At 40.0% G+C, this 13,828-nt stretch overlaps 1 protein-coding gene across 4 annotated transcripts in view; it reads left to right on the forward strand.

Moving 5' to 3' along the window:
• Positions 1-13,828, forward strand: part of ARID5B (AT-rich interaction domain 5B) — a 192,500-nt gene that overhangs the window by 152,048 nt on the left and 26,624 nt on the right. For all 4 annotated transcript variants that reach the window (XM_060108803.1, XM_060108810.1, XM_060108807.1 and 1 more), the window contains 3 exons: positions 1,635-1,839; positions 3,998-4,050; positions 13,601-13,698. In XM_060108803.1, the coding sequence (XP_059964786.1) occupies positions 1,635-1,839; positions 3,998-4,050; positions 13,601-13,698 (356 nt within the window). The remainder of the gene's footprint in view (positions 1-1,634; positions 1,840-3,997; positions 4,051-13,600; positions 13,699-13,828) is intronic.

Below are 13,828 nucleotides of genomic sequence, written 5' to 3' on the forward strand. Positions count from 1 at the left end.
CAGATTAGAACTGGAGTGATTTTATGATTTCAAAGAGCCGTTAAATGATAGATTTCATCAGAACTTTAGACTCAACAATCTGAAATTTGACAGTGAAAAATGATGACAATATAAAGTTTCCCAGGATGCCTGCCTTACTATAATGTTACAAAGTACTAAAGTTTGAAAATACTGTAAGAAGAAATCCTATATGGAAAAATGTTTTCATCCCACTTCCACTGATCTTTAAAAATTAAAATCTTATCTAGAGGCCCAGTTGACTGAGTTGTGCAGGAAGTCTTATTTTTTTCCAGGACTCTAAAGATATTAAACTAGTGTGTCCATTTGAGAGAATAAACAATAAAGAAGACCCATGCAGAGGAGACGTTTGTTTCCCTTTAATAAATAAGTGTAGCCTTTTATGTTCTTAGCGTTTGGGAAGGAGACTCTGAAGGGAAAGAATAAGAGGGGTCAGAAATCTGAAATGGAAAACCTTGTTGAATGTGTGGGACATTTTAATTCATAACATTTCCTGGGCAATCATCCTCTTCTCTCCAACGTTAGATCGGGAGATGTAAAGAATATTGGAATGTACACATTCCCCATGGGCTCACTTGAACTCCCAGCTTGACCCTTTGTACTTCCCCCTTTGACAATTAAAATAGCTCAGCAGCTCAGCGTTACATTTAACAACCATCAAAGGCCTCTTGGAGAACGTGGCAGTGAGGAGGGAACCTAAGGTTGGCTGCTCCATGTGGCGAGCTCCATATCTGCCTGGAGCGTGGAGGGAAGAACATCTGGCCCATTTACTGTCATTTATTTATTAATTATGGAGCTTTTCACTTACTCTTCTTGGGTTTTTAGCTGACCTCTACTTTTTCCTTTGTGGCAACTTAACATCTATGAGATTCTCAGAGCTGACTGAAAAGCGAGACGCCCTCCTTAAAGAGTGGGGTGTTTTGTTTTCCTACTGAGGGTGTGTCTGGGCATCACCCTCGGGTGACAGATAGCAGAGACCTTGCTGGTATTCCTGATGCCAACATCTGCCAGCATTGACCTGTTTTTCCAGTTTGCTGGGAAGAGTGGCAACAAGATAAGTTTACTATGAAGAAATACACTTGGCCTTTCATTTTGATACAAAATGCGAAACATGGGACTGTTATTAAGAACGCAGGATTCCTTGAATGATAGTAACAGATGGTGCTCCTTAGGAAAATAAAGTGTATAAAGAGACAGGAGAATGGTCCTAGTAGATGCAAACACTGTTTCTGGTTTCATATCAACATACTTGTAAGGAGTCTAAAAGAGGCTGGCACAGTTTGGCAAACCATGGCCCACTGGCCACCTGTTTCTATAAATAAAATTTTATTGGAATACAGCATCATCCATTCATTTACATATTGTCTGGGATGGCTCTCCTGCTAGAGTTGAATAGCTGTGACCAAGACGATAGTGCCCAAAAGCCTACCATAGTTACTATCGGGCCCTTCACAGAAATTTACCATCTCCTGGTCGAAGACAATTCATATTCAGCAGTGCCTCTAAGAGCTATTTCAGGGCAAGGGTAGTTTACTGGTTCCTGTCCTAGCTATGTCTTTGTAAGTGTTCCAGAGCTGTGCTTGATTTGATGTGGCATATTTTTTTCCCTTTTCCAGGTGAAATGTGAGGCCAGGTCAGCCTTGACCAAGCCGAAGAATAACCATAATAACTGTAAAAAAGTCTCCAATGAAGAAAAACCAAAGGTTGGAATTGGTGAAGAGTGCAGGGCAGATGAGCAGGCCTTCCTGGTGGCACTTTATAAATACATGAAAGAAAGGAAGACACCAATAGAACGAATACCGTATTTAGGTTTTAAACAGAGTAAGTATACTTGTTTTCATTTCTGAAATATCAAAACCACTCAGATTCTTTGAATTGGGGAAAAATTTTTTTGACTCAGGATTATGTTGAAATCCTATTCTGGGGATGATGCTCTCTGTTTATACTAAATCTACAAATCATCCAGGCCAGGAATTTTTCCCCCTGCCTCTTTCCACGATATTGTTCCCTTCTGGGGCAGTTGCAGTGAGATATTTATAGGCTCGAATCCACTGATTATGACTGGAAATAGACATGTTGAAAGTTCCTCATTTTCTGTTTTGTCAGTCTTGAGTGTCTGTAACGCCTTTCTTCTGAGATAATAATATGACGTAGCTTTATCAGGCACAGATGTTGCCTGAAGAGACAGCTTTTAAAAGGAGGACATTAAAAGATGGACAAAACAACCACAAAGAGAAAACATATTTCCTAAGCCCCAAATTTGTTAGGAGATAACAAAAACCTGATGACTTCAGAGGAAACAAGAAATACACAAATTTGAACCGAGGGCCCAATTTTGAATTACTTTGACATGTACATGTAAGCGTCATCATATATTTTAAAGTAGAACAGGGAACTCTTAGCTGAGCAGAATTCCTTATAAAAAGAGAAGAAACCCAGACCCTGTCCTGATTTCACAACTGAATATATATACTGCCTCTGTCTGGACTTTGTGGCACACAAAGCGATGAGCCCCTGGCTTGAAATAGTATTTTCTCCAAATGTATCTTCCTAGATTAAAACCATGTGTCATTTTGATGAAGAATGTCAAACCTGTATGTTTTACATAACAATTTACATACCTAATGGCAACTGGCACTGATTGCAAGAGAACGCTCGCAGCCATTATAAACTTATATAACTACGGATGATTACAATGTTTGTCTGAAAACTGGTTGCTTGAAATAGAAGTAAAATTAATGTACTATGAACAGCTTTGTTGCATTATGCATTGGTTCAGATTAAATCACGGCTGAGGCAAGGCTCTTGATAGCTTTGAAATAGTGCAGGGTTCAATGAGGCTTCTCGAACGTGTTGTGTCAAAGAGCCTTTTTTTTTTTTAATTTTATTCTTCATTTCATTTACCAAGGAATTACTTGAAGTTCAATTTTCCCCTCTTGTGAAAGAATCAAATCCGTAGCAGTCCCATTCCATGGTATTTAGTACAAATGAACAGGGTTGCTAGCAATTTGGCGTAGATGTTTAATAGCATAAACACATGCATGTCCTAAGAAGAGAAAATTGTTTTTAAAAATACATATTTGCAACATCACACAGGCAAGTTAGGGGACTGAGTGGACAAATGACTCAATTCCTCTGTGAACCAGTATCTTCCTTTCCTTTGATCTGTTGTATCACTGCAGCCTCAAGGGTGAAATATCTATTTTCCTGCTCAGTGCAAGGTACCATGTGCTAGTGAAATATGCTATGAGCTTTTAATATAGTGCTGCCATCAGACATTCTATTAAGAAGCTAATCATATATTAAAGTGGCTGTTATTTATTGATTATGGAGAGTTCTTATCTGAAGGAGGCATTATATATTACCGTTTAGTCAATGGCTTCTTTCTAAGGGTCCTACAAGAACAGCCCCCGTTTTTTTTTGTTTTTTTTTTTTTTTTGCTGTACGCGGGCCTCTCACTGCTGTGGCCTCTCCCGTTGCGGAGCACAGGCTCCGGACACACAGGCTCCGCGGCCATGGCTCGCGGGCCCAGCCGCTCCGCGGCATGTGGGATCTTCCGGGATCGGGGCACGAACCCGTGTCCCCTGCATCGGCAGGCGGACTCTCAACCACTGCGCCACCAGGGAAGCCCCAGCCCCCGTTTTGAAATCCCCCTCTTTTCCCAAGGAGGCTGTAACTTAGCTTCCCTTGGTCTGCTGATGGCAATAGGACTAAAAATTGTGTTTGTCCTTTATCCTAAAAGTAGAACTATTTCCGTATTTGTGACTGTTTCTTAAGAAATATTTTAAGTGGTACTAATATATCCTGTTGTTGGCAAAATGTTTCCTAAGAACTTAGCTCTCTGGGTTACGTTAGTATTTCTTTTTTTTTCTTTTTTTCTCTTTCTCATTGAAAAAAACAAAGCAAAATGTTTTAATTGACATTTCTTGGAAATATGTTAATGCAATGCTTATCTAAATACTTATTGTCCCTCTAACAGTTAACCTTTGGACTATGTTTCAAGCTGCTCAAAAACTGGGAGGATATGAAACAGTAAGTGTTTAAGCGACTTAAATGAAATAGTTTTGCAATCTAACCCCCCACCCGCACCCTGCTGTGACCAAAATGGAGAAAATGCAAAAGCAAAAAACCATCGCTGACTTACCTTTTCAAATGGCTCTACACTTTTGGGGGTTTATTGGGCCGGTTTTGGAAACAGTCCCAATTAGTTCCAGGTTTGGCAAAATTGTAAACTTGTCGTAAAAACTACAAGTGGAAAACATATGTAACTCTCCCCTGTCAGGGAAATTAGTTGGGTCTGTAATTTTTTCCCATGTTGAGAAAGGGCTATTATTGTACAACAAGCCAAGATTGCATAAAAGAAATTTCCCTTGGCAACATACCTGACATCTGTTCATGTCTAATATGGGAAATGTATTAAAGGCTTTCAAAAGTAATCAGTATTGGCCATTAAGGAATAGAATGCAGCAGAATCTCCTCTCATTCTAGGGCAAAGAAGCTTTATTAGACAAGGGTCAGTGGCACATAAACAGGAAGTCATCAAACTTATTCAGAACAGGCTCTGACACTCTTTATCAGCTAATTCTAACTGACAGGAACGGGTTATTTTTAGCTCACAGGAAAATCTGATGGCCACGGAGGTTTACAGCATGTATTTTGAACTGATAAAATGTTAGAGCAACAGACTCAGATTAAAATCTTGAAAGAAGAAGAGAGAGCTGCACTAATATAGCACGCAGAGATGACATCTATAATAAAATCAAGTGACACAGGAAGATGTCGTCATTGGAAAGATTTTTTCCTCCACACAATGATCAGATTGAGTTGTGCAGTTTCTTCTACAATTGAAGAAGAAATTTTTTTTTTCTTTCCTTACAGAGTAACCTGGGGTATATCCCTGTATCGTAGTAAAATGACAGTAAGAGACACAGAGTCAAGAAAATGAAATTCATTTTAACCCAAAATAATGAGTGTTTCTTGCCAGATATAGCATATTGTTCCACAAACTAATGTAAGGGTGTGATGTCAGGGGCTTGGGATGGGAAAAGATAGCAAGTGTTATGTGACTCATGTAATCTGGTATTAATGTAGAGATACCTGCTGTGAATTCTGACTAAAAATTCTTTGATGTAGTCTATATACATGTAAAATGCTTATTTAATATATAGGCAGTACATAGATTTTTATAAGGAAATCCAATACTCATATGAACTACATTTAAAGGTGCATTTCATAGACATGAATTTGCTTAAAATATTTGTATTACCAAGTGCCCCATTGAAAAATAAATAATGTAATTTTTCACTTGGTTGGATCTGTTGATAGGACAGGGAGTTTGACTCCTTCCCACTGTGGCTCATAGTTTTGCAAAATCTTGAGCTAATTATAGCTTTTGTGCATGTGAAAAAGCTGATAACTTATTCAGTGTTAGTCTCATAAATTTAGGAGTCAACCCCATAGCCTAGACTTTTAAGCCTAACCTTTAAAGTTCAGAATAGGAATACACATTCTCATGGACCGTGACTGCAGGCAGTTACATGATATTGCACAACATTATGAATGTCTTTTTAAACCCAGGAATTTTTTGTTATTCACTGATAGGGAGAGTGCCAGCAAATTTCACAGAATCAGTTTTTCCTGCTTTTGTATCTTCTGTATTTGCACAAGGATTTTTTTTTAACATGCAATAGCAAAGTGGTGTAGAAAATCCAAAAGAAACTTCTGATGAGTCTCAAGGCATTTGCAATACTCTTTGAACAAACAGTGATTATTCTTCTGTTGAATGAATGAATGAATGAATGAATCACACAATCAGCAGATCACCTGACCACATATTTACTGAGTGTCTTATGTGTATAAGGTATTGTGTTAGATACTCTGGGAGACATAAAAATATCTAGGCCAGGGGTTCCAGTTGCTTACCGTCCAGGAAAGGCAGTAATTATAAGACAAGGTGGAAAAAAAGATCAGTGCCCGGTTCAGGTAAAGTACTTCCTTGTTTAGAGATGGGGAAGAAAAAAGACTTATGGCTCTGATGCCAGTTGAGCAGAATTTTGGAGAACGGATGGAATTTAGACATGAAAGATCATGGCCTTCTAGGAAGAGAAAGTCAGATGGGGAAACAAACTATGGAGGTAGAATAAAGTTGGGTGTAGAGAGTTTGTAACTTAAAGTAGAGTCACTAGGTGGTGGGGATAAGTGACTATGAAGGGGAATCCAGAGAGAAGGATGGAACCAAGGGAAGAAGGCCCTTGGATGCTAGGCAGTGAGGGATGGGGCTGGGGGCTATGAAGATGGATAACAAGTTAAGTGTTATGTTTTGCCACTTACTCTTCCTGTACTGTGTTGTGCTGGATGGAGTGGAGGAGAGAGTGACTGGGATGGGTGAACATGGCAAGACCAGACTGGCATCTGCTTTCCATCTGGTTATGTGCTTCACGTCTCTTCAGCCAAGCCACAAAGAGGACTGGTGACCTGTGGGGTGGCCCTTTTCCTCCTTCCCTCTCCACTCACCCTTCAACTTCTTCATCCTTTGGTGGGTCCCTGCCACTCTTCACAATACGCCATATTTTTTCATCTCATCTCAAGCAGTGAATCTACGTGGCTATCTCACTGTAAAATCTATTTGGGGCCATAAACTGAATGAAGCCAACTGGTGGGATTTTTCCTGCCTTCTTTTTTTCCTTCTTTCCTTCTTTCCCTCCTTCCTTCCTTCCTTTTTAAAAAATGCCTCATACTACCTGTTGGCCCTGCAGGCACTTAAGTTTGCCACTCCCATTTCTACCTTTAAGCTTTTGAACTTGTGAAGTACAGAAAATATTTTTCTCTAGTATATTTTGACTAATAAAACTATGAGATGCTCAGTGAGGATTCAGTTTTGAAGTCAGTCCAGGAGATGTATGAATAATATCCAAAGTCTGAGGACTTAAGGTTGTCATCACAGCCTTACTAGAGGATACTTATCTGTGAGATTATCTGATATCGGAAGCAAGTGTAGACTTGTCATTTAGAGCTCAAAAGAGATCTCAGAATCTTCGAGATCAGTGAAGAAGATTCTAAAGGCTTCCCAGAGGCTACTCAAGAACTGGGGCTCAAATTTTCAATGGGGAACTTTAAAGTGTAAGTAGTTTTCTAGGTCTCTGAGATATTAACTCTGGGGTGGGGCCTGGCCTGAGAATTTGAGAATCCTTTTTCTTTTTTTTTTAACTGCCCAGATTATGTTAATTCAAAGCTAATGGTAACAGTGATTACTACACCTCAGGACTCCTAGCTTCAGAAGCCCCCATCTAAGCCAAGTATCAAAGATTAGAATGTTGTCTTCATGCTAGTACTAAATAAACATGATAAACATGCCAGAATATTAACATTCCTTGGCTCAGAAGTAGCACAAAGTTTCCAACGAATATTTTTCCATTTGGTAAAGTGGCAATCTAAATTGGGACTCAATAAGCCATTTTCATTTTGAATAAGGAAAAGTGTAGCCCCCTAACTTTTTTATTTTTTGCAAATTGGCCTTTGTGCAGAAAAAGATCCTTCTTGCCCTGCTCCAGATGAAACTGAGGCACAGGGAGATGAAATGAGTTGAGTGGGGTCATCATGGCATTCTTCACATTCTGAATTGCTGAGAATTTTGTGCATAATTACTTCAACCTCCATAGTATCACTGGGAAGAAAGAGATTTATAAATTCTTTGTGCCTTCCGTTCCCAGCAGTCTCTTATGTATCTTTTTATGTATTTGGGGTGATGTTTTGGAAAAAAAAAGATCTAATAACCTACCTTCATTGGTAGCATCTTTCAGTCATTTCTTTGTACTTAATACGAACCTTACCAGATATACTAACTATTAGCTGAGAATTTCTGATTCTTGAGAAAAATGTGTGACCTTAGAAGATGGGTCAAGAAGTCTGGAAGATGTAAATACTCAGTAATAGTAAAAAATTGCAAGTTTAAAATGTGTAGATATATTTCTTCTGCTGTTAACTTGTGATTGGATAAAGACATCTCTCTGGAATTCCTTCTGGTTATAAAAAGAGGCCATCTTAATTGGCTTGTTTTTGTTTGTGGTTATAAACTATTCCAAACCTTCTGGTTCGAATTGAGGATTACGGATTATTTCATTTTAGTCCTTCACAACCCTCAAATTGAATTAAAAAAAAAAAAGAGCAGAAGTTCTATTTTAAGCCTTTACAGCATTCAACTAATGGCTATATTCTGTTCTCTTGGCCTCTTCTGCCTCTGCTAGAAATGTATATTGTGTCTCTGCACCCCTAGGTTTAGAGATCATAAATGTATTGAATGGATTTGATTTCCTAAAAAACAGTATACTGGCATTTTGATTGGTTGGCAATGAGGACCCTTCTTTAACAGTCATATATCCAGTTTCTCCAAACATTTGAGAGTCTGGGTCACCTACAGTGGAAGAGGCAGAACTGAATCAATTTTTGCTGATGAGCTAAGGAGGTCTTCACTTCAGTATCTGGTGAAGCAATTAAAGCTTGCAGAGTAGCTTGGGGTATTACCAGGATGCAGCGTGTTGATGATGATGATGGTTTGCTGAAGTGATTTCCATTTGGCTAAACATTTGATGGCGAGCCAGAGGCAATACTTGGAGAGAGGCTGAGTCGGGAAATGGGTCTTGAGTAAATCTTATCCTAGAGGCAGAGAACCATGCAAGTGCTGCCTTCTAAGAATGTCAGCTCACAGCCCCGCCTCGCCCCATGGGTGAGACCGGACCATTATTTCCCAACTGGAAGAAGTCACTTGTTTTCTTGCTGGAAGGATTAGGCTTTGACATCAGATTCTGGCTTTGACATCATTTCAAGGCATCCTCTGAATCTAACCCTAGTTCTCTGGACAGACAAAGCCTCTTGCTTAATTCAAAATTCTCGAGGCCAAAGATGATGTCATATCGCTTTGAAAGGCTCCAGTTCCTGGAGTACTACCAGGAAAAAAAAGTCATCTTCCTTGAATTCAGTCCACCCTCAAGGTGTCCTGAGGAAAAAGGCTTTCTCACAGCAGCCGGGGCAACACGGCTCGCAGGCAGATTCTCCTTCTGACTTCATAACGTCCTACACTTTCTTACAATTAATACAATAGTGGAAGCACTGTTGTCCTAAAAGATTTCTGATGACTGTTTCCTCACCAGGCCACAAAAATACCAAAATTATTTCATCCTAGCGACCTCAAAGGTAGGAAAATAAAGCCTCCAAGACTGTGTCTTGGGTTAAATAGTTTTCCAATTTTTTTTAAAGTGACAGACTATTTTCATCAAATAAAATTATGGGAGGGACAGATTCCTTTCCCACTCACTGGGCCCATTTTCTTGGCAGGGATTAGCATTGTTGAGAGTTAGTTTCACACCACCTTTTAAAACACCACCTGAATTCTAAAAAGCAGTTTGAAAACCACTGTACAGTCTGCCCTCTGTATCTGCGGGTTCCACATCCGAAAATTCAACCAGTCTTGGATCAGAAAAAATTTTTTTTTTAATTCCAGAAAGCAAAACTTGAATTTGCCAAGTACCGGCAACTATTTACATAGCATTTACGTTGTATTCAGTAGCATAACCAATCTGGAGATGTTTTAAAGTATACAGAAGGACGTGCACAGGTTATATGCAAATTTTATATGGGACTTAGGCGTCCGCAAATTTTGGTATCTGCAGGGGTCTGTGGATGCAGAGGGGTGACTGTATTCATAAGCAGTGAAAACTTCATGAACATGATAGGTGTAGAGTGCTTTTCACAGAGCTCCTTGGGTCTTATCCACACTAGGGAAAGAAGTGACTATCAAGTGTCTTCAAAGTGAGATTAAGTTTCATATGCACCTAGATTGGTTTACTCTACCTGGGTGTGGTCCTCTCAGTTTTCCGTCTTGCTTTATGGTTAACTGTATGGCATTATGAATCCTGCTAGATTGTGAACCCTTAAAAGCGGTGACGTCTCTTTCTTTTCATGCTGTCACCCCACCCTCAACCCTCCTCCCTCCCTCCCGCCTCGGAGCCTCTGTACCTGGTAGTGTCCTAGAATGGTAAACAGCAGCAGATGTGTTGATGTCAGGAATCCAAGAGAAGTAACTGCTTGGATGAATTTTCTTTAGGAAACAGACAGCCAGAGTTCTTTGTATCCTTAAAAACCTAAAATAATAGAAGGTCAGGTTGAAACGTGAACATGTCCAGGAAGCCTGAGGCTTTATGAGAGAGTTGATCAAGCTAACCCCATGGCTAGATCAAACTTTCCAGCTAAATGGGGCTGGGGGCCAGATACCAGGAGGCAGACATTGCTTCTGCCTGAGACTGGGTTTAAAGCTTACACACACCCAGAGAGGACAACAGAATAAAAACCCAAAGCCAGTGCATGCCTAGGCACGACGAAAGCCTATTAGTACAGAAGGCAGATGTACACAGGTGGGGGCAGGATGCCCAGGAGCTGTCCCAGCTGCGTCCTCCTCTCTCTCCTCGTAGGGCTCTGAGACCCCCTGTAGGTTTGGACAAGGCGAGGATTTAGACGTTTCTTGCTGTAGAGTCTATGGTCAGCGTTTGAACTGAAAGCGCATCTGGGCACAAAAAATAAGAGATGTATACCCAGGAGAACTGTGTACTTAAAAGCATTTAGCAGTTGGAAAGAGCACATTTTATGACTTTCCTGTGGAAAGAAAATATCTCAAAATGGCCTGATTCATCCAGGCTGGCCAGTGGAAGCTCAGTAAACAGTTGAGAACCCACTTCCTTGAAGGCCCAGCCCTTGTCTTTTCTCCACTGGTAAAAACGGTATTGAAAGACCAGAACCTGCTAGCGGGGGGCTAACACAGACCCCTAGCCAGCTGCCTATGGTTTATTAATGCCAAGTGGTGACTGATGCTGGCTTCCCGCTGCCACAGTTTCAATCCTATCGTGAGGAAGATTTTTGGTTTTTCCTTTTGATAATTCATTATTTATTCTCAAAGAAGTTTTGTCGTTTCTGTCATAGGCATGTGTTTATTAACAGGGCATCCCCTAGTCTGGATGATGGGTTGTGGGTAGGGAACACGGCCAGTTTCCACACATATCCCTGTCAGCGGTGGCCTCTTGTTCATTGTATTTTTCACAGTCAGTAGTACTTTGTTTATATATTTGGTCATTTGTTTATTTTGGGGGATCTGCCTCTAGGATGCAGTCATCTTGGGTGTTGGGCTTTTACTGTTGCCACCCAGCTGCTAGCACAGTACCCAACAAATGGGAGATATTCAATAAATGTTTGGTGAGTGAATGGATGAGTGAATGGATGGATTCTGGTATAATTGGGACCTATCTGTGATTTAATGGTGAACCTATGTTCTAACTACAGTCACAAGTGGGCAGGGTGGCAGGAACCACAGTTTTAATGGTTTTACTTTAAGAGAGTAAAATCTCAGAGCACTGGTAACCCAACCCACCCACTTATATTCTTGCTGACCTCGTAGCAATGCTATTTTCCCACTAGTGAGAATTTGAGAACTTGTAGCAGAAGCTATGGGTCCCACAGTTATCTCCTTCCTTCGAAGCAAAAGGCCCCTGGAGTTCTATATTGTCACCCTGCTACACTGTTCATCAGGTCATTCTGATATGGAGGCTGCTTTGATGTCGTGGAAAAAAGTCTGCCCTTGGGACCATAAGACATCGGTATGAGTCCTGGCATTCCCACTCTGCTGCTGTGTGTCCTTAGGGAAGTCGTGCAACCGCTCTGAAACTTGTTTCCTTTGTGAATGAGATTCCTATAATCTGCCTCACAGGCTGATAGGAGGATTAAATGGTATCATGGATATGAAAACTCTTTACAAAATATAAAATACAGTGTACACAAGAGATAACAAGAATGACGAGTGATGGTTTCTTTCTGAAGTGATTGCAGGAACACACATGGGCTATTTTCCAGGGCCCACACCTCACCTGAGGGAAGGGAATATGGAGATTTGTTTCAAGGGACTCAGGATTCTAAGGGCTTTGAGGACTAAGGTAGATACTTGGAAGAAGGGGAATCTGTTTATTCTTCTGTGATACACAGGTCTAGAATGGATCAGCCTGAAACTGCAATATTTAAAAGGTTGGAGGGAGATTGTAACTAAATATAAAATAATTACCAAAATATGTATTTTGAGTATTTTTAAAGGGGCTTGACAAAACATTTATTATTATAATCTAAACCAAGCTACAAATACAGGAGGATTTTTAGTTATACCTACTAGTAGATCTAAGAGGTGGCTCAGGCTAACAAGAGCTATTGAAACAAATTGGTTCAAGAATGCTTCATGGGAAATTGAACAATGCAAAACTCACATTGTCTGGAGGTCCTACTTGGGTCTGTTAAGAAGGGTTTATGGAAATGAAGGGGTTCTCTTTATGTGAAATGGAAAGGGTGCCATTTACCCTATGATATTTAACCACCCTTCTCCTCCTTAGATCGCGATCACAGAGCCCCTGGATGCACGCTGAGATTTTTTTTCACGCATTGCTGCCTCTAGCCCCTAAGTGAACTCCGCTGGCAGCTCTGCGGGTGTTTTTCAAAAGAAGCCTCCTGTTCTGATTGTTTAAATGCCGCTGGCACCTCTGCCACGCCCTGCCCCCTGCACATTCCACTAACAGAGTTTTCCTGGAGCCCTGTTTAGAAACGTTCACAAAGATCTCAGAACTTGCTCCGTCTTCCCAGTTTCAAGGAAACACTAGATTGCTCAGATGTAGTAAATGACGTGGTTTCCCCAAATTAATCATTTGCTAGATCATGCACCTGTTATTTTGTAAAATCTTAATTTATATATAAAAATAAAATTAAAGAAAAAAAAAGACCATAGTATGCCTTTCGGTGTGTTGCAAGCTGTTTGTTATTTTAACTTTGGAATATGTTAATTTTCATAGGATTTGATGGATATCCCATTTTCCTGACCTAAGTGAAGAAAACTAAACAGCTTGTGACACAGACAGTTTCAGATTTTGGTTTTGTTCTGATGGTTAGAGGAGCTGGCATAAAAATACAGCCTGAGATGACTATAAATTTCATAACCAACTTGATCATTTTAATTAATTTGTGTAGGAATTTTATTTTTAGTCTTTAAAGTAGGCAACACATCACAATAGTTGAAAACCAGAAAATACAAAAGCATGTTTTATGAAAACTCTGTCTTTACCTATGTACTCAGCCACCCATTACCATATCCCTTAAGCAAGTAATGTTAATTCTGATTCATTTAGACTGGTACACTAAGATATATTTTAGCTGAAATCTTATTTTATTTTGATGTTTTATCACATGACATAAAGGAACAGAGTATAAGTTTGGGACCTTGGGGGCAAATACCAAATGAATATCCAGGGAGATGCCTCAGATACAAATGCGCTAAGGGTGACAAAATATAGAGCCCAAAGCAGAATTCCATTTTTACTGTAAAGAAAAATGCTAAAAGTGAGATCTTACTATAAGCCCGTAAGTCTCCCATGTATTCATTTGGACTTCTCTGTTTCTGGGTTTCCAGAATAGACCGTTCTCTTCTGACTGTTGCGTATGTATTGAATCCTGGCACTGTGAATCTCTTATGATGCAAGATTAAATTTCTCATTGCCACTTTTTTCAGATAACAGCCCGCCGTCAATGGAAACATATTTATGATGAATTAGGCGGTAATCCTGGGAGCACCAGTGCCGCCACTTGTACCCGCAGACATTATGAAAGGTAAGGCGCCCTTTCTTGGAAAGTCATTGATTAATTAAAAGTGTGTTAATTGGAAGTTAATTGGTCAAGCATAAGACCTTTTAGGAAACAGAAAATATCCCTCTGGCACTTTACTTTGCATACTGCCTTG

Source organism: Mesoplodon densirostris, chromosome 1 (genome assembly GCF_025265405.1).
Source record: "Mesoplodon densirostris isolate mMesDen1 chromosome 1, mMesDen1 primary haplotype, whole genome shotgun sequence".
NCBI classification, from domain to species: domain Eukaryota; kingdom Metazoa; phylum Chordata; class Mammalia; order Artiodactyla; family Ziphiidae; genus Mesoplodon; species Mesoplodon densirostris.